Here is a 20,997-nt window from a genome sequence, read left to right on the forward strand (position 1 = left end):
TCATGAATTAGACGAGCCTTGGAATCACTCCCCTGTCACACCCCAGATCCACCCATGTTGGTGCAGCTGGGAAAAGCTGGCGTGAAAAGGGCAATAGTCACAAAATGTAGTGGAAATATGAGTAGCAGCAAAATTTTGCATCTTTTCAAAGCAATTTATGTCATAATCAGTGTCTAGAAGCTTTTGTCAAGTCAAGGCTGCTTTTGCTTAGAACCTAAAGTGATGGTCCGAAACTAAAATTTATTTTTAATACTAACTCTATATTTAATGTCATAATCTAATCTTTTTTTTAAATATACTATTGGTCCCTCACTTCAACTGCTAACTTCAATCATTCCCTCAATCCTTTTTTTTTTACTACTTCCTTTGCAATGACGCTTCATATGAGAATCCTCATATGAGAATACATGCCTCTGGCCCACCCTGAAATGAAGAGTTATCAGTGACATCCGTCATTGGGTTGGTGCTGGTCTCTGCTCTCGTTGTCTTCTTACAATGCACTCTCTTCTTGGCTCATCACTCTCGTCACTTCTCATCAGAGCTGATGAGCGCACTGTCACTCTGCACTGAGAAGAACATTGGAATGACTGCACAGTAGAGAAGAGACTAACCTAGCCCCTGAAATGCATCGTTTCAGGGTGAGAATAAAGGTTGCGGCAGTGACCTCAGTCTCTTCCCCCTGGTAATGACTCGTTTGACTATCCCAGCATACACTGGGATTCTCAAACGATGTGTCATCATCACACAGGAAGGAGCAAATAAAAAAAGCAGTTAGAGGGAGGGACAGAGATTTTTCGATTAAAGTATATTAGAAAAAAGATTAGATTGTGACATTAAATAGATAGAGGTTTAGGATTAAAATAAGTTTTAGTTTCAGATCACCCCTTTAACTTAAAGGGATTGTTGGAAACCAAACTGATTTTAATATTAATCTCTAATTTAAAATACTAATCACATTTCCAATTTTTCTGCAGTTCAAATTTCCCTACCTTTACCCCCCCCCCCCCCCCAACTCTAACTTACTATATGTGTCTTTTTTTTCTTACATCCGATGACACTTTGTTTGACTCTCCCATCATGCTCTGGGGATTCTCAAGCCCGACATTATCTGGGGGGGGGGGTGCGGCGGTCACTACTGCAGCTGCTGTCCCCATCCTGAAACAGATTATCATAAGGGCCAAAAAGTGATGAGAGCTCAACAGAGCGCTATCTTGCTGGCTCATTACTGACAGTGCGCTCCCTCGCTGGCTAGAAAGAGAAGTGAGGGGCTTGCTGGCTAATCACTTATCTTTAGTGCTGGCGAGTGAGTGCACTGTCAGGGCACAACAACGGCGAGCAGGGACAGCATACTGAGCATGGATTGGAATTGATAACTGGCGCATGCCATTGCTCAGTATATCAGAGAATAGTCCAGTCCCTGAAAGAGTAATCCTGATGAAGATACATTTCAGGTTGGCGACAGCAGCTGTGGAAGTAACCGCAGCACCAACCTCATCATGATGACATCTTGCTTCAGAATATCCAGTGCATGCTGGGAGACTCACACTAAAAAATGTGATCGGATGTGTTATAAAGAAGCCACCACAAACCATTTTCTGGGCCCAATTTGATATTTTGCTGTGATTAAACATCATCTTTCTCCCAGGTTTGGAACACGTGGGTCTGTTTAGAGTCAGCGGTTCTAAGAAGAAAGTAACAGCTCTCAAAGCAAAGTATGATGGCGGGGAATCGGTGGATCTAGTACAAGAAGGTGATATAGATGCTGTGGCAAGTCTTCTGAAATGCTGCTTAAAGGAACTCCCTGAAGGTGTCATCCCGGATTCTGCCCAATCTTCCTTCATTATTGATTACAAAGGTAAAAGTAACATCATCATTAATGAAGAGGCACTAATAGGTTAAGAAGAATATAGACGATCGTCATTCCTGCACCAGATCTGACAGCAGGTGGCCAAGTGTCCATCTACACTTTCTAGTCTAGACAATCTCAAGAGTTATATTGGAGGATGAAAGTATTTATCTGATTTTGACAATTTATCTTTCATATTGTTCAATTAATATTTTATTTGATTTATCTTCTATACACAGCCCCCACACTGTGTATACATGCCTTTATGTTTGTATATACTGTAGATTGCCTGTGAAGTTGGTATCCAGCTTATTTTTAGGATATATGCAATAAATAACATTCGTGGGAAACAAACCAGCAGTACCAGCCACCACACTCCTGTCACCATATTTTTTTACCAACTAAGCTAAAACTTAATAATTATGAGAAATTATGAAGTAGAGCATATTTATGATTCAAATGTGTGGATTACAGAAATTTATGTTGCAACCAATTTTAACATGAATAATAAGGTACATTATGCAAAAAAAATGGATTATCTTGCAACATTTGAAACCTTGATCTCAAGCCATTGAGCTGTGTTATCATGCTTAAAGGGAATCTGTGACATGGTTTTTACCACCTAATCTGACAGTAGCATAATGTAGGGACAGAGACCCTGATTCCAGACATGTGTCACTTACTGTGCTGGTTGTAATAGTTTTGATAGAATCACTGTTTTATCAGCAGGAGATTATCACTAGAGGATTATTAAACTTGCTGCCATATAGACATAAACTTAATTATTTTCATGCTGTCTAATTAAAGCAATTTAATAACTTAACAATACCCCTTTAATGTGTGACATTCAATAAATATGGAGTGGCGGAATTGAAAGTGAATACGTTAAAGAATGGATGCAAAGTTTTTGATAAATGTGAGCCAAAACTTTGTGACATTTCTATTTTGTCTTTAAAGATTACAGATCAGATGAGGATGAATGCAACAAACGACTGAAACATCTGATTGATGATCTCAGCCAGACTCATTTTATTGTGCTGCACTATCTCTGCACTTTCTTCATTAGGGTGGCTTCTTATAGTGAAATAAACAAAATGACCTTAGAAAATCTCTCTATTGTCCTTGGGCCGAGCTTCTTCAGGTATTGTACTTTTATATAGAATGACTTAACTAGGACTCATGAATGTGAATGCTCCAGTTGTCCTAGTCAACGTAATATTCTATAGGACATTGTAGTAGAGAGCTAGAAATGACAAACATAATCAGCCATTTCAGAGGTTTCTTTTCTTTCCCTTATCTCTTTGGAATGTTTTTTTGTCGCTGTTAAGGGGTACATATAAATTGCTGAGTTATGAATATAAGGGGCTGCGTACTTGCTGCCATCTCTTATGAGTGCTGGATGTATTACACATGTGAAACTATTCTCTAATAACCAGGATTAGAGATAACGTCAATCCTAGAGGATTCACTCATTAGATGCCAAGGTCAATGCTGAACAATGCACCTAAGCGGTTTGACATAGAAGAGGAAGTAGATTGGATGCTATGGCAGGCGGGGACCCAACAATTCAACAATTTCCCTTTTGTCATGCAATATAAGAGACTGTACGTTTTACAATCATTAGTGACCAAGTGAACTATATGAGCAGTGGCGTAACTACAAAGTTATGGGCCCCGATGCAAACTTTCAAATGGGGCCCCCCCACCATGCCAAAATATTTTCCCTATTCATTTTGCACACTATAGCTTTATTGCAAAGTTGTATAGTGTGACCTCAGTGGCGTAACTATCCGGTGCCCCATCCTGGTATATATTTGGCCCCCGTACTACCAATTGTTATGTAATGTATACAAGAAAATAAATCATTATACTCATCAGGGGCCTACATAGAAGTCATGGGGATCCATATGAGAAGTATAATGCACCCCCATAGTCCTCCTTATAATATAATGCACCCCGATAGTCCTCTATATAATATACTGCACAGTTCATAGTCATCCATATATACTGTAGTATAATACACTGCCAATAGTTCTCCATATAGTATAATACACTCCCCATAGTCCTTCATATAGTGTTATACACTCCCCATAGTCCTCCATATAGTATTATACAGTCCTCAGTCCTCCGTATAGTATAATACACTCCTCATAGTGCTCCATATAGCATAATACACTCTTTGTAGTGCTCCATCTAGTATAATACACTGCTCAGTCCTCCATATAGTATAATACACTGCTCAGTCCTCCATATATTATAATACACTCCTCATAGTGCTCCATATAGTATAATGCACAGCCATTGTCATCCATGTCGTACAATTCACTTCCCATAGTATAATGCACCCCATAGTCCTTCATATAGTATAATGTATTCCCCATAGTCCTCTATACAGTATAATGCAGCCCACATATAGTATAATGCAGCCACCCCAGAGTATAATGCAGCCCCGCCATACAATATAATGCAGCCCATCCATACAGGGGCAGTGAGAAAGACATGGGCAAATGGTGACTAGGGGATAGGAAAAGGACACAAGGGGGCTAGGGGAGACAGGCATAAGAGTGACACAGGGGGGCTAGGGAGCAAGGAAGACAGGCACAAGGGGACACACGGGGGTTAGGAGGCAGGGGAGAAGGGCACAAGGGGACTAGTGGGCAAGGGAGACTGACACAAGGGGACACGCAGGGACTAGTGGGCCAGGAAGACTGACAAGGGGACACACGGGGACTAGTGGGAAAGGGAGACTGACACAAGGGGACACAAGGGGACTAGTGGGCAAGGGAGACTGACACAAGGGGACACACGGGGACAAGGGACACAAACACAAGGGGACACACGGGGACAAGGGACACAAGCACAAGGGGACAAGGGCAACAGGCACAAGGGGGCTCATGGGGACTAGGAGGAAGGGGAGAAGGGCTCAAGTGGGCAAGGGAGACAGGCACAAGAGGACACAAGGAGAGTCTGAGGGCAGAGTAGATATCGATGTATAGGGAGATGGGGCTGCAAGGGGACAGGGGAAGACGGGAGGAGACTTGGGAGCAGGGAAGAAGGGGGCACAGGGATTACGAGGACAGGGTAGATGGAGAACACACGGTGAGAAAGGGGACAGGGGAGACTTGAGAGCAGGGCAGACGGGTCATACGTGGACATGGGGCAAGGGGGGTGCAGGAGGACTCAGGGCATGGGAAATGGGGAGCATCGGGGGACCAGGGGAGGAGGGACAAGGTACGTATGGGGACCCAGAGGAGCACAATGACCTGAACCTGAGGACCTATGAGGACATGGGGCATGGGAGAGCAGGGAGGAAATGGAGCTGGTGTCACAGGGGGCCGCAGATGGTGACACATGGGCAGCAGACACCTCACTGCTACCGGTCCTGTACACCTCCATATTCCGATCCTCCACATGGTTGAGCCGCTGCGGCATCCCCCTCCTGGGCAGCTCGATCCACACACCCCCGCCAGCTCTGGAGCCGCCTGTTCCAGGTCACAGCAGCTGCCACAGGCTCCGCCAATATGGCGGCCGCCATCACCTGTGCAGATGCTACACTGCCTGGGCCCCGCACACAGTGGATGCGCAATGAGGTGACAATCCATCATTGTGTACCCGCAGTGTCAGAGGCAGAGGGCAATGATGGGAGAGGGAGCATCAGCTGACGCGCTCTCCTCCATAATTGCTTTGAACTGTACCAGCCTTTCTCCTCCTCTCTCCATCCTGACCCTCGGCCTCGTCTTGTCCGGTCTCCTCTGCTCGGGATTCCTCCATGTTCAGTGAGCTGCAGGTGACCGCATCCTCGCCGCCTACGGCCCTGTGCTGTGTCACCAGTCGGCGCTGCGCTCATCACTATGGTAACCTGTCGGCGCAGGCTGCATTCTGTGCGGGGTTAGACCAGTGAGGACTGCGGTGACGGCGGTGGTGAGGGCTATGGGGTGCATGGAGCATATAGGACCGCTGCCTGTAATGCGGCCACATTGACAGTGAGGAAGGTTAACCCTTTCAGGAGCAGTGACTTACAGCAGTCACAGGACCCTGACAGGAGGATGGTTCCTCCTAAGCCTGTATATGGCATGTAGGTCATAGACGCCGATATAGTTTAATGAGGAAGCGGCGGCGGGAGTCAGGTGCATCTGACCTGCCAGGCCCCTGACCTCCCAGGCTCGGTCGCAGCGGTGACCGCTGCGACCATAGTAGTTACGCCCCTGTATATGAGTGATCTGAAGATTGGTACCGGTTAGTAGTAGATTGGAACCGATTAGTAGTAGATTGGTACCGGTTAGTAGTAGATAGGTTCTGGTTAGTAGTAGATTGGTACCGGATAGTAGTAGATTGATACTGGTTAGTAGTAGATTGGTACTGGTTAGTAGTAGATTGGTACCAGTTAGTAGTAGTTAGGTCCTGGTTAGTAGTAGATTGGTACCGGATAGTAGTAGATTGATACCGGATAGTAGTAGATTGATACCGGTTTGTAGTAGATTGGTACCGGTTAGTAGTAGATTGATACCGAATAGTAGTAGATTGGTACCGGTTAGTAGTAGATTGATACCGGTTAGTAGTAGATTGGTACCGGTTAGTAGTAGATTGGTACCGGTTAGTAGTTGATAGTTACTGGTTACTAAAAGCAACTAAAAATCTTAAACCCCAGTTTTGCACTAAACTGTATTTAAGGCATTTTTTTCTGCCTGCCTAGGGAGATGATGTCCCACGCTTGATTTGAATGGGTCATAATATTTCCTGTGGCCTTATGATGATTAGTACTTTACATGTTATACTCTTTTACAAAAATTGCTAAATTTGCTAAAAACAAATTTGTGGTAAAAAAAGCTGTATGTTCCCCAAAATGGTACCAATGAGAATTACAAGTTGTCCAACAAAAAAAAAGCCATCATACAGCTTCATTGACAGTAAGTTATAGATCTTTGGATGCTGCAGAACAATTTTTTTATTTTTTGTTTTACTGTGTAAAAATAGAAAAGGATAAAAGAATAATGCAAATCTCAGAAGTGTGCTAATCATTACAGACCGCAAGATAAAACTTTCACGTCATTAGTGGCCCATTGTAAATGCCCTAATTAACAGAATGAATTAGATGGAAAAACAATCACCTCACCACATTATTAACCCTTGGCTATGTCCTTAGTGTGTCAAGACTCTATGAAAACCCTAACAATTTTTATGGGCTATTTTAATTTTCTAATTTAAAAAATGGCAATTTGATGAGGATGAGGTTAGGAATGTAGTCGAGTGTTACATTAACAGTCTGATTCTGAAGTGATGACTTCATATCTTATTTTCAGCATCCCATTCAGCCCTAAAGTCCAGGAGGAGCAGAGCCTGTGTAACGAATTACTACTATATATCTTGAAGAATTTTCATACATTAACTGCAGATCGGGCGCAACAGGAAAACATCCAGGTACCGATATATTTCTCTTTCTTGGTGTTGTAGACGACTTAAAATATAATCTCTAAAACTAACTTCCCTGGATGAGTTTTTGACGCTACAGAATTTCTGCACTGTTATGTAAATTAGGATGCTTGTGTTTTTTCATTGCTTTTTTACTGCATTTTTTAAGCGTTTTTATCACGTTTTTAAATCACAATTTTTTTTGTCTCTTTTTGGTGCCATCCTTTAAATAAAGCTTTTGTTACTTCCAGGTATTTTGACAACATTTTATTGATATACTTAGGTGTGGATTACATTAGTTTTTTTAAGTGTTTCTCTCTCGGAAATGCACTAAAAACGCACGTGCGTTTTTTTTCTGCTGATTTTCTGCATCTAATGCAAATCCAAGGGAAAATCCACAGAAAACTCAGCTTACCCAGAAGTGAAATTGACATGCTGCGGATTTGAAACTCGCACCACAGGTCAGTTTACGTTGAGTACAAAAAAGCACAGTGGTCTTGAGATTTCTATAGATACCGTTCACTTTTCTGGAACCGTAGCACGCTGCGTTTTGGATGCAGCAAAAATATATTACTTAAAAAACTCATCAAAAAAAGCTTATCTTGGGAGCGTAGCCTATTTAGATTCTGAAAATGCAATAAAGAATATGCAGGTTGCTGAATTATTGTATTGCATTGAATATAATCATGATAATTCATAATAATTCACATTTCTCTGTACTGTGCAAAAGTTTTGGACAAGTATAAAAAAAATGCTGCAAAGTAAGAATGTTTTAAAAAATAGAAGTGATCACTTTTTTTCCTCATTTAGCAAAATGTAAAGTGAATAAACAATAGAGGAATCAAAGTCAAATCAATATTTGGTGTGAGTGTGACTGTGCTTTGCATTCAAAAGAGCATCGATTCTTCTAGGTACATTTGAACACAGCTTTTGAAGGAACTCGACAATAAGATTGCTCCAAACATCTTGGAAAACTAACCACAGATCTTCTGTGGATGTAGGTATGTGCAGATCCTCCTGTCTCGTCATGTTATCCCAGACAGACTCGATAATGTTGAGATCAGGACTCTCTGGTGACCATATCATCACTTCTAGGATTCCTTGTTCTTCTTGACGTTGAATATAGATCTTCAGGACATTGGTTGGATGTTTGGTGTTGTTTTCCGGCTGCAGAATAAATTCGGATCAGACGCCTCCTTTATGCTATTACATGATGGATAATTAGATGCTTGTATGTCTCAGCATTGAGGGCATTAATCCAATTCTGGTTGCTGAAATGTAGGCCGAAACTTGCAAGGACAGTCTACGATGCTTCACTGCTGTCTGCAGACACTAATTATTGTTCCCCTCTTCAGCTCTTTGACAAACAGATTGCCTTCTTTTTCAGCCAGATATTTCACATTTTGACTCATCAGTCCAGAGCACCTGCTGCCATTTGTCTGCACCCCACTTTCTTGTTTCCATGCTGAAGGTATGGCTTTTTGGCCACAATTCTTCCTTTACTATCACTCCAGACTTCTACGAACAATAGATTATGTACTCTGGTTGCTGCCAGTTCTGAGCTGCTGGCACTGCTGGACATCTTCAGATTTTGAAGGGAAGTAAGCATGATGTGTCTTTTATCTGCTGCACTAAGTTTCTTTGGCCAATCACTGTCCTCACGTTCCTCAACGTTGGCTATTTCTTGGTGCTTTTTCAAAAAAGCTTGAACAGCACACAATGAAATCCCAATCTGCTTTGAAATCTTTGCTGAGGAAGACCATGCTGATGCTGTATAACTACCTTGTGTCTTATTGCAGTGCTCAATCTTACCCTTGGTGCATGATCTATGACATAAAACTGTCTTCCACAACCTTTGCGGTAGAGCTTAGCTGTTTCTTAAACACTACTAAGGATCCTACACAGCTGTTTCTGCTTCGGTTAATGATGATTTTCAACCTACATGTGGAAATGATGATCATTATCACCTGATTAGTATGATTAGATTCTCATACAGATGTAGTCAAATATAACTTTACAAATAACAAGTCGTCTTAATAACTTTTGTCAGAAAGTAATCTCTCTTAGTGGAATAAGATAATTTATCATTGTAAAATTCATCACCTGATCTCAATGACTTTTTTGCACTATAATATCCTAATGCCATGTTATTTGCTTTCTTTTAACCATGGCTACATCTGTACATCTCATTAGAATCCTACAAAATATATGACTGTGCGCAGGACTACCTAGAAGAATTGATACTGTTTTGAAGGCAAAGGGCGGTGTGAGGGGTTGACACACTCAGCTGCTTTACCAGACAGACACTGGAACCATACTGGTGGTAATTAATCTGCTTGTTTATTGTGGATAGGATAAACCTTGTCAGGGCGCAGCAAAATAAACAGAGCCTTGCTTGCCTAATGGTAAAATAAAGAAAACATAGTCCATAAGAGTCCTTTCCCTGCAGGGTTCACCTGCAGTTAACTCACACAGTCCTTAGCTCCTCCGTGAGCCATGTGGGAGTTCCTGGTATTCCAAGACATGACACCCACTGACTCTCAAGGCCAGGTATTTAACGCCCAATGGGATTATCACATGACCTTGACATCACACAGGTTCTGTCAGGAATCTGCAAGTGGAGATAAGGTGGACCCCCTCCCACCCGCTCTATAGATGTCCACTAAAACCAGCCCATAGCATAACTTAATCCTCTCAACACATAGCGTGGTGGAGGAAAACTATTCTGGTTTTATATCACCAATATACGCAGTGACACATATCTCCCTTCATACACTGTGCCAGAGACCCTGTCACAGCGGTGACACCAAATATTGATTGGATTTAGATTTCTTTTTTTGCTCATTTACGTCATCATTTGTATAAATTATCAAAATACAGTTAAAGAAGTTATCTGGGACTCCCCGTCATGGGGTAAAGCACTTATCAGCAGGCAACTGCTAACTACCGGCCTCTTTATGACTTGCAACAATCTCTAACAGCTCAAGCACCACTCCTACTGGTGATTCAACTGCTTCCTGTGACATCACTTCACAGAGCAGTTCATTCTCTTCACTCTGCTCTGTTGACAGGGCACCATTACTGACGTTATGCTCAAAAACAGACAGCTCCCTGCAGTTAATATAGTGTTGGCAGTAACAGCCCATCGACAGAGCAGAGTGGAAGAGAAGAAACTACTCTGATGTGACATCACAGGAAGCAGTTGAATCACCAGTAGGAGTGGTGCTTGACTTCTCTGAGCTGTTAGAGATCGTTCACAGCTCTTAACCAGGAGAGATCGTTGTAGGGCAGAACACACAGTTAATTAGCAGATATCTGTCAATAAGTGCTTGGCCCCCTAGGAAAAGAGAATCCACACAGGCAAACGATGGATACGATAATCAACTTTTTTTTTGTACTTTTGAAACATTAGTGGATGAATACTCTCTGACTGTTGTAGGAATTATAAACTGTACTTGTAGAACTGAGGTTCATAGATCACAAAATGATTAACTCATGAGCTAAGTAGCCCAGTCCTACAAGTATATATAGTCTGTAGAGCGGGAATGAAATGTATTCAGTGTTCCCTTATACCTTAATGCACTTAGTGTGCTGTTGCATTTATCTGGTTGGATACATAGATACTTGGTAGATAAATGTGAATTAGATAAATACAAAATAAATGGATATACTATAGATATGAGATAAAATCGTGATATATGAATATTTATTATTAGATAGATATGCAATATATACATTTGCAATAGACGGATTCAGGATAGGTATGTGACAGAAAAATGCTTGATATACGGCAAGTGGCTTGTTGAAGTTACAATATAATTATCTGCTCTAAGCTTCTCATCCATTACTGTATTTATTAGCTTATCCCACCAGAGGACACTATTGCCTTTCCTACATTGTGTAATGTCAGAGCTCATCGAAAGCAACTTCCATTTTGTGCTCTTGTATGGCAAAAATGTATAATATGTACTGTATTTACATAAATATAAATAATATAAACATATATAATATATATGTTAAAAAGAAAATCAGAAAATGCTGCTGGCAATGTTATATTGAAATCTTCAAAGTCTATCAATCCTGTCATTAGATAGGACCCCAATCTTTTTATTGTACATAGATATAACCCTTGCATTTAGATGCATCATTGATACAACACCACTTCCTATAAAATATCTGTATGCCATTATATGAAATCTAATGTGTGCGGAGGAAAAGTAAGGCTTCTTAGACCTCAATGGGTGTTTTATGCTTTTTTGTCCAAGAAAGGATGCAGCTCCCAGTGCATATAAAACATCACATTTTATGTAATCCATTAAAAAAGCGAAAAGATACAGACATTTGGAAAAAAGTTGAAGCTAATATCCTCCATAAAAAAACGCATATTGAATGCTGTAGGGTTCTTAGTCTTGGTACATGGTAAGAGAACCATGTTTGAAGGTAAAATACCTCCATTTGTTCACAAGTGGGCAGTCCAGCACTGGTGGAACATGCATAATTAAGGGGGTTGTCCGCTACTAGGACAATACCTTCTTGATCTAAATGCTTGGCCCCAATAAAATAAAAAAGCCTATACTCACCTCTGGTGTCTGCGCTGTTCCCGTTGTGTCGGCACTCGCTCTTCCCGGGGCTACCATGCTGTTGTTGTGACACGTGACCCCGGCACTCAATCAGCGTTGGCATCTCCGCCTACGCCTCCTGTCAAATTGAACATGAAGAGGAAGTCTGGGCAGTAGCTGATCTCTGACTTCCTCTTCATGTTCAATTAGACAGAAAGCGGAGACAGTGATGCCAACGTTGATTGAGCACCGGGGTCACGTGTCACAACAACAGCATGGTAGCCCCGGGGAGAGCAAGTGCCGACACAATGGGGAAGAAGCACACGCGAAACGCGCGTTGGGGCTGTAAGGTTCAGCGTGCCATTCGGCCGAGCACATTGGGAGAGACACTGACCAGGTAATATGTACAGGGCGTGGGATATGCTATCATTTTTAATGTTTGGTACTCACAGCAATTAGCGTGAACCATGGAGTGCATTGAGGTCTGATTAATCCATGGCTTAGGTTCCTGGCTGAGCTTTGCCTTTGCATCTTAAGGAGTGCACTAGCTGACCTTATCTGTATTCATTGGTCTGTTTGAGGCACCGTATTTAATGTCTGTGTGTATTTATGTATTTTAATTATTTGTAATAAAGATTTTAAGTTTTATATATTGGTGTTACACTTCTTTAAATATCCAGTTTATTTCACTGTGGTATTGATATGTTCCATTATCACAGTAGGAAAATATTATAAGGGTGTCACGTCCCAGGGAAAGACCTGGAATTAGACGGTGATGTCGGGTAATGAGTCTCAGGTCATCTTTAAAGATGGTGTGTGATTTGTGTCCTGTAATGGATTTAGTTTCCTCTGGTGCTGAAGAGATGAACAACTCTTTCTATGCTGGTCAGAAGCATTCAGCTCCATTTCAGCTGCTTCTGATCTGGTCATTACCTCTTCCTATAAGAACTGGCCAGACCTTCTTGTCACTGCCAGTGAAAGATTTGTCTTGTTGTGCTTGGTGCTAAAGCTAAGTGGTTGGAATAGATTTATTGTAGTAGTGTTCTGTGGTTTGCTGTAGTACGTGTGTGTTTATCTCCTCGTCCCTGTTCCCATTTAGTTTATTCCTCCCTGTCCCTATCCTCCTCAATATTGTTGGATATGTTAGAGGATTTCTGTTATCCCTGTTTTGTTTTTCTGCCTTGTTTATCTTACATTTCTGTCCCATGCCTCATAGGGATGGGGGGGATAGATCAGGGTTTTACAGGAGCATGGTAAGGTCGGAGACATGGGCCTCTCTAACTTCAAGAGTACCCCTGGGACAGGGATAGTTAGGGTCCCAGTTCCAGGGACAGTTTGAGACCCCCTTTCGTTACAAAAGACCGTGACAGTGTGACAGAAAAGAATTGTGTTTTCTTAGTGCATGAATAGGTCTTACATGGGTGATGGCCACACCGTAGAAGACCTTCACTAATACCCAGCTATTTGATCGATTAGTTTTGTTATAAGGCTTGTACAGACTGATCTATAAAAAATTTCCCAAGGTCAGTGCCTTTTTGGTTAATAATCCTGATACCATCTTTGAGAATTTGTGTCCATCTTGTCATAATCTTTCAATCTATGGAGATTTTGGTTTACAATTAATTGTAAGGCAAAATTAAAGTGGGTTTATACGGTTCATTGTTTTTGTGTTTTAATTTATTAGCATTTGGTATTTTGTTAATAAATTACATCTGGTTTTATTTTTAGCAATATCAGATGCTTGATGTAAGGACCATTGAGGGTAACCTCTATTTTTTAATCTATGGTATATTTTAGAGTAGATTCCTGTTGAAAGAGGGGGTTCATTGCTATAATTTTGCTTTGCTCTCAAAGGCTCAAGTACAGGAATAGCTTTAATGGTGTGTGGAGGGGGATGAAAGCTATGTGCATGCAGGATAGTATTTACTGATATTGACTTTCTAAAAGTTTTACTAGTAATGGGTGAATCCTGAGAGTCTTGAAGTCCACATCTAGAGATGTAATGGTGTACTGATGACATTTGCTGGTGAACTTCATATTACAGTCATTATTATTCAGATATGATAAAAAAAGAAGGTGGTATGGCAGATATATGTCCACTCCAGATGAAGAGTAGGTCATCAGGAGCGGACATGTCATCAGAGGTTGTATGAGTTGTCATAAGACATGAGCACATAAGCTCCATGTCTAATTTGGGACTTATTTACAGAATGTTATGTTTTTTTTTGCTTTTTAATTAATCTTCAGTATATTGATCAATACTGTAAACTATCATGCTGTGCTATATACTACTATACATATTCTAGAATACCCGATGCGTTAGAATCGGGCCACCATCTAGTATGATATAAGAGTAGATGTTAATCGGTGACGTATTGACTTATGTGACAAAAACTGGTGATGACTGATGGTCATGTAATAATAAATGTAAAGTTCTTGAAGGATGAAATTTGATTGTCCTGATAAGTCATCTACATTTAACAAGAAAAATACACTAGAAATATTCAAAGAGAACTTCTTATTGCTCTTATGACAACCAATATAAGATAAGAAGAAAATCTGCTGGGTTGGAAAGAAGTAGGTAGCGACATTACATAGCGCTGACATTACATAGTTGTGCTCTACCCAACATGTCATCCTGCTATTTCTGGGCGCGCTGAGTCAGTAGAGCCTCAGACAGGCCCGGATAAACTGAAACATGAGCAGTTGTTTGTTACACGGAAATAACTTTTCCTTAGGGGTAATAAACTGAGCATTAACTTCTGGGAATAAATACTGATTTCTCCTGCCCAGCTCCATCAGTACGACAATTATAGAGACTAATTATTAACAACACCTTTATTTTAGGCATTAAACATTTCGTTCATTTTAATTCAACTGTGCTGTGTATATAGGCTATATGGGCAAAACTAATGGGACAACTACACATTAAAGGAAGCTTTTATGACCTCCCATCCTAAATCTTAAGATATTAACAAGGAGTTAATCAGTGAAGACTTTCTATAAAATTTTGGAGGTGTCTGAATTTTTGCACATTCCACCAGAAGAGCATTTATGAGGTCAGACATTGATGTTGAATGAATGAATCTGGGCTCACAATCTCCATAATAACTTATATGTGTGGCAAGTCCAGTTCTTCCACCATAATTTCTTCCTACTATGTTCCTATTGATCTTGCTCTGAGGTAAAGTCCTACTGGGACAGAAAAAGGCCTACCCCAAACTATTTTCACAAAGTAGGAAGCTACAAATGTCCAAAATGTCTTGGAATACTAAATCATGAAGATGTTCCTTGACTGGAAATAAACATCCTTGGAGAATTTTTTTAAAAACAACTCCATAGCAAATTGCTAAACCCAGGCTCGTCCACCAAACTGCCTTATAAAGAAGCATCATTTGTACCTCCACAAAACACGTTTCCACTGTTCCAGAATCCAGTAGCGGCTGCTTTACTTGCTCCATCTGACACTTTACATTTTCCTTAGTGATCTAAGGTTTACATACACCTGTTTGGTCATGGAAATTCACGCCATGAAGCTCCCAACAAGGGCATAGTTTTTGTACTAATGTTAATACTAGAGGAGGCTCAGACTTTGAAGTTATGGAGTCAGCAGAGCGCTGATGACTTTTCTGCCCTCTGCTCGTCAGCACTCGGTGAGCCCTCTCTGTAACTTTACGTGGTCCCCGCTTTGTGGCTGAGTTGTTGCGGTTCCGCTTCTCAGTGATACCACTCAAAAGTGATTGTGAAATATTTAAGAAGGAATAATTGTTACCAACTGACTTTTTGCACCATAAGCTCATATTACAGGACCACGCTGGTATCAGTCAGCCCTTTAGAGCGAGCCATTCTTTCACGTTATTAAATACAGACTACATGGCAAGGGCTGGATGCTATACATCAGTGGTTTGGTACAATTCTGTTCGTTTTCAGCTGTAGCAAATTATCGCTTATACACCAGATGTCTAATAGCCACTGCATTGTTTGTGGTCCAATTCTGATAATGAACAGGGGACACCAGTCCCAGTCATTGAATCCCCACCAAAGTTGGTGCAAATCAATTCTCATGACCTGGTCCATCAGCCACATCAGTAGTCTGTGGCCGCTAGATGGGAGCAGTGAAAACCACCTCACCACCTCACCTTGCTTGGTGAGATATTACACATGTGTAACGCCTCAATGATGATGTCATGCCAGGCCGGCTAATCAAAAGGAAAGGCATGGATGCTATAGATAAGAGGTGGTGATAAGTTGGTGGTTCTCCTGGAATTTGTCCATCGTTCACAGATCACTAACTTGATTGATGGATTTGTGAATTGATTCACAGCAATTCTAATCCTCACTGATCTAGTTATTGGGTTTGCACATCTTAATCGGGTTTTCCACTACTATGATATTGGTAACCTAGTCTAAAAATGTCATCACTATCAGATGAGTAGGGGTCCAACACCCGGCCCTCCATCGATCAACTGATACCAGCTTCATCAGCAGTTGGATGTAAACAGAGAACACATCAGAGCAACAACGCTCTGTCATACTGTTGAGTGGCTGCAGATCAGCTCCTATGTGAATGAATATTTACCGTATATACTCGAGTATAAGCTGAGATTTTCAGTCCATTTTTTAGACTGAAAGTGCCCCTCTCGGCTTATACTCGAGTGATTGTCCCAGGGGGAGCGGCAGGAGTGGCGGCTGTGACATCATACTCACCCTCCCGGCGCGGTCTCTGCACCTCCCTGCTTCTCAGATAGTCTCGGCACCGGCTGTTAGGGCTGACGGAACGCACCGAGTAAATATGGAGATAATATTGGTGCGTTCGCAGCCCGGGGTCCACCGTGCAGGAGTCGAACCTGCGGCTAGTAAATGGCAGCACTATATGGCGGTATTATGCCTGAACAGACACGGGTTCCGGTCTGTATAGGAGCGAACTCAGTCGCCAGGATAAAAGATAACGCTGTGCCCTGTTAACCTCACAGAGGATCACGGCTCTCTAACGGAGCAGGTACCAAATAGTGGTCACACAGCAGCAGCACTCAAAGAACTCCTCTCTGGAGGTGCCGGAATTCTAGTGGCTATACAGCCGACCCTGAGCACATGCTGACACTGACCACAAAGTAGCTGAGCTCATACACACATGAACTTAAATTGATACTAGCGCATGGCCGTGCGGCCATGCGAACCTTTTATAGAGGAAGCTCTTCAGGACCTTCCTAGTAATCCAATAGGAACCGCTTCAGGACCTTAGCATGTGACCCCCGACCTCCAATGAGAGGTCGTCCCCTGGGCATGCCCAGTAGAAGAAAAGCAGGACTTAGTCCCAGGAGCATCTGCTCGCCGCAGAACAGTGCTGGTTACAATGGCTGAGTCTGGAAGATCAGCAGTAACCAAGCGCACAGTGTCATGGTTCCCAATGGCAAGGGAACGTCAGAGAACTTAAACAACAGACTAGCTCTTGGGTGATGGAATCTCGAGCTGACCGTGAGCTAAACCTACCACACAACTAGCAGTGGCCGGGTGGCGTACCTACGTTTTATCCCTAGACGCCTAGCGCCAGCCGGAGGACTAACTAACCCTAATAGAGGAAAAGACAGACCTGGCTTACCTCTAGGGAAATTCCCCCAAAAAGGAGACAGAAGCCCCCCACATATATTGACGGTGAGTTCAGAGGAAAAGACATACGCAGTATGAAGGTAGGTTCAGCAAAGCGAGGTCCGCTTACTAGATAGCAAGAAGATACAATAGGGAACTTCACGGTCAGCTGAAAACCCTATTAAAATACCATCCCGAAATTACTTTAAGACTCATGTGTCAACTCATGACACCGGAGTGGCAATTTCGGCCCACAAGAGCTTCCAGCTACAGAAAAATAACATAACTGTGAACTGGAACAAAAATGCAAAACAAACTTAGGACTAAGAGTCCAACTTAGCTGATAGTAGTCTAGAAGCAGGAACATGCAACAGAAAGGCTCTGGTTACATTGATGGCCGGCACTAGAATAACTGAGCAGCAAGGCTAAATAGGATACACCCATATCCTGATGGAAACAGGTGAACAGAGAAAGTGAAGCACACAAGTCCAGTACCACCAGTGACCACCGGGGGAGCCCAAAAACCAAATTCACAACAGTACCCCCCCTCAAGGAGGGGGCACCGAACCCTCACCAGAACCACCAGGGCGATCAGGATGAGCCCTATGAAAGGCACGGACCAAATCAGAGGCATGAACATCAGAGGCTGTCACCCAAGAATTATCCTCTTGACCGTAGCCCTTCCACTTAACCAGATACTGAAGTTTCCGTCTGGAAACACGGGAGTCCAAGATCTTCTCCACAACGTACTCCAATTCACCCTCAACCAACACCGGAGCGGGAGGCTCAACGGAAGGCACAACCGGTACCTCATACCTGCGCAATAATGACCGATGGAAGACATTATGGATAGAAAAAGATGCTGGGAGGTCCAATCGAAAGGACACGGGGTTAAGAATCTCCAAAATCTTATACGGGCCGATGAACCGAGGCTTAAACTTAGGAGAAGAAACCCTCATAGGGACAAAACGAGAAGACAACCACACCAAGTCCCCAACACGAAGACGAGGACCAACACGACGACGGCGGTTAGCAAAATGCCGAGTCTTCTCCTGGGACAACTCTAAATTGTCCACCACCTGTCCCCAAATCCGATGCAACCTATCCACCACAGTATCCACTCCAGGACAATCCGAAGACTCCACCTGACCGGAAGAAAAACGAGGATGAAACCCCGAATTGCAAAAGAAAGGAGAAACCAAAGTGGCAGAACTAGCCCGATTATTGAGGGCAAACTCCGCCAACGGCAAAAAGGCAACCCAGTCATCCTGATCCGCAGACACAAAACACCTCAAATAAGTCTCCAAAGTCTGATTAGTTCGCTCAGTCTGGCCATTAGTCTGAGGATGGAACGCAGACGAAAAAGACAAATCAATGCCCATCCTAGCACAGAACGCCCGCCAAAATCTAGACACGAACTGGGTCCCCCTGTCAGAAACGATATTCTCCGGAATACCATGCAAGCGAACCACATTTTGAAAAAACAGAGGAACCAACTCGGATGAGGAAGGCAACTTAGGCAAGGGCACCAAATGGACCATCTTTGAAAAACGGTCACACACCACCCAGATGACAGACATTTTCTGAGAAACAGGGAGATCAGAAATAAAATCCATAGAGATGTGAGTCCATGGCCTCTTCGGAATAGGCAAAGATAACAACAATCCGCTGGCCCGAGAACAACAAGGTTTGGCCCGAGCACAAACATCACAAGACTGCACAAAAACTCGTACATCTCGAGACAGGGAAGGCCACCAGAAGGACCTAGCCACCAAATCCCTGGTACCAAAGATCCCGGGATGACCTGCCAACGCAGAAGAATGAACCTCCGAGATGACTCTACTGGTCCAATCATCAGGAACAAACAGTCTACCAGGCGGGCAACGATCAGGTCTATCCGCCTGAAACTCCTGCAAAGCCCGTCGCAGGTCTGGGGAAACAGCAGATAATATCACCCCATCCTTAAGGATACCTGTAGGTTCAGAATCACCAGGGGAATCAGGCTCAAAACTCCTAGAAAGGGCATCCGCCTTCACATTTTTAGAACCTGGTAAGTATGAGACCACAAAATTAAACCGAGAGAAAAACAACGACCAGCGCGCCTGTCTAGGATTCAGGCGCCTGGCAGACTCAAGATAAATCAAATTCTTGTGATCGGTCAATACCACCACCTGATGTCTAGCCCCCTCAAGCCAATGACGCCACTCCTCAAAAGCCCACTTCATAGCCAAAAGCTCCCGATTACCAATATCATAATTTCGCTCGGCGGGCGAAAATTTTCGAGAAAAGAACGCACAAGGTCTCATCACGGAGCAGTCGGAACTTTTCTGCGACAAGACCGCCCCAGCTCTGATCTCGGAAGCATCGACCTCAACCTGAAAAGGAAGAGTAACATCAGGCTGACGCAACACAGGGGCGGAAGAAAAGCGGCGCTTAAGCTCCCGAAAGGCCTCCACAGCAGCAGGGGACCAATCAGCAACATCAGCACCCTTTTTGGTCAAATCAGTCAAAGGTTTAGCAACATCAGAAAAACCAGTTATAAATCGACGATAAAAATTAGCAAAGCCCAAAAATTTCTGAAGGCTCTTAAGAGAAGAAGGTTGCGTCCAATCACAAATAGCCCGAACCTTGACAGGATCCATCTCAATGGAAGAGGGGGAAAAAATGTACCCCAAAAAAGAAATCTTTTGAACCCCAAAAATACACTTAGAACCCTTCACACACAAGGAATTAGCCCGCAAAACCTGAAAAACCCTCCTGACCTGTTGGACATGAGAATCCCAGTCATTCGAAAAAATCAAAATATCATCCAGATACACGATCATAAATTTATCCAAATATTCACGGAAAATGTCATGCATAAAGGACTGAAAGACTGAAGGGGCATTTGAAAGACCAAAAGGCATTACTAAATACTCAAAATGGCCCTCGGGCGTATTAAATGCGGTTTTCCACTCATCCCCCTGCTTAATTCGCACCAAATTGTACGCCCCACGGAGATCAATCTTAGAGAACCACTTAGCCCCCTTTATTCGAGCAAACAAATCAGTCAGCAGTGGCAGAGGATACTGATATTTGACTGTAATTTTATTCAAGAGTCGATAATCAATACACGGCCTCAAAGAGCCATCTTTTTTAGATACAAAGAAAAAACCGGCTCCTAAGGGAGATGAAGAAGGACGAATATGTCCCTTTTCCAGGGACTCCTTAATATATTCTCGCATAGCAGCATGTTCAGGTACAGATAGATTAAATAAACGACCCTTTGGAAATTTACTGCCCGGAATCAGATCTATGGTACAATCGCAATCTCTGTGAGGAGGTAGTGAACCAAGCTTAGGCTCCTCAAAAACATCACGATAATCAGACAAAAATTCCGGAATCTCAGAGGGAATAGATGACGAAATGGAAACCAAAGGTACGTCCCCATGAGCCCCCTGACATCCCCAGCTTAACACAGACATAGCTTTCCAGTCAAGGACTGGGTTATGAGATTGTAACCATGGTAATCCGAGCACCAAAACGTCATGTAGATTGTACAACACAAGGAAGCGAATCATCTCCTGATGGTCTGGATTCATACGCATAGTCACTTGTG

General features: G+C 42.7%; 1 protein-coding gene across 1 annotated transcript in view; it reads left to right on the top strand.

Annotated features, from left to right (window-relative positions):
* The first annotated feature begins 1,659 nt into the window (after positions 1-1,659).
* Positions 1,660-20,997, top strand: part of FAM13C (family with sequence similarity 13 member C) — a 451,356-nt gene continuing 432,018 nt past the window's right edge. Inside the window, exons 1-3 of the mRNA XM_077258855.1 lie at positions 1,660-1,855; positions 2,804-2,987; positions 7,146-7,263. Coding sequence (XP_077114970.1) covers positions 2,941-2,987; positions 7,146-7,263 — 165 coding nt within the window. The 5' untranslated portion in view covers positions 1,660-1,855; positions 2,804-2,940. The remainder of the gene's footprint in view (positions 1,856-2,803; positions 2,988-7,145; positions 7,264-20,997) is intronic.

Source organism: Ranitomeya variabilis, chromosome 4 (assembly GCF_051348905.1).
Source record: "Ranitomeya variabilis isolate aRanVar5 chromosome 4, aRanVar5.hap1, whole genome shotgun sequence".
Taxonomy (NCBI): domain Eukaryota; kingdom Metazoa; phylum Chordata; class Amphibia; order Anura; family Dendrobatidae; genus Ranitomeya; species Ranitomeya variabilis.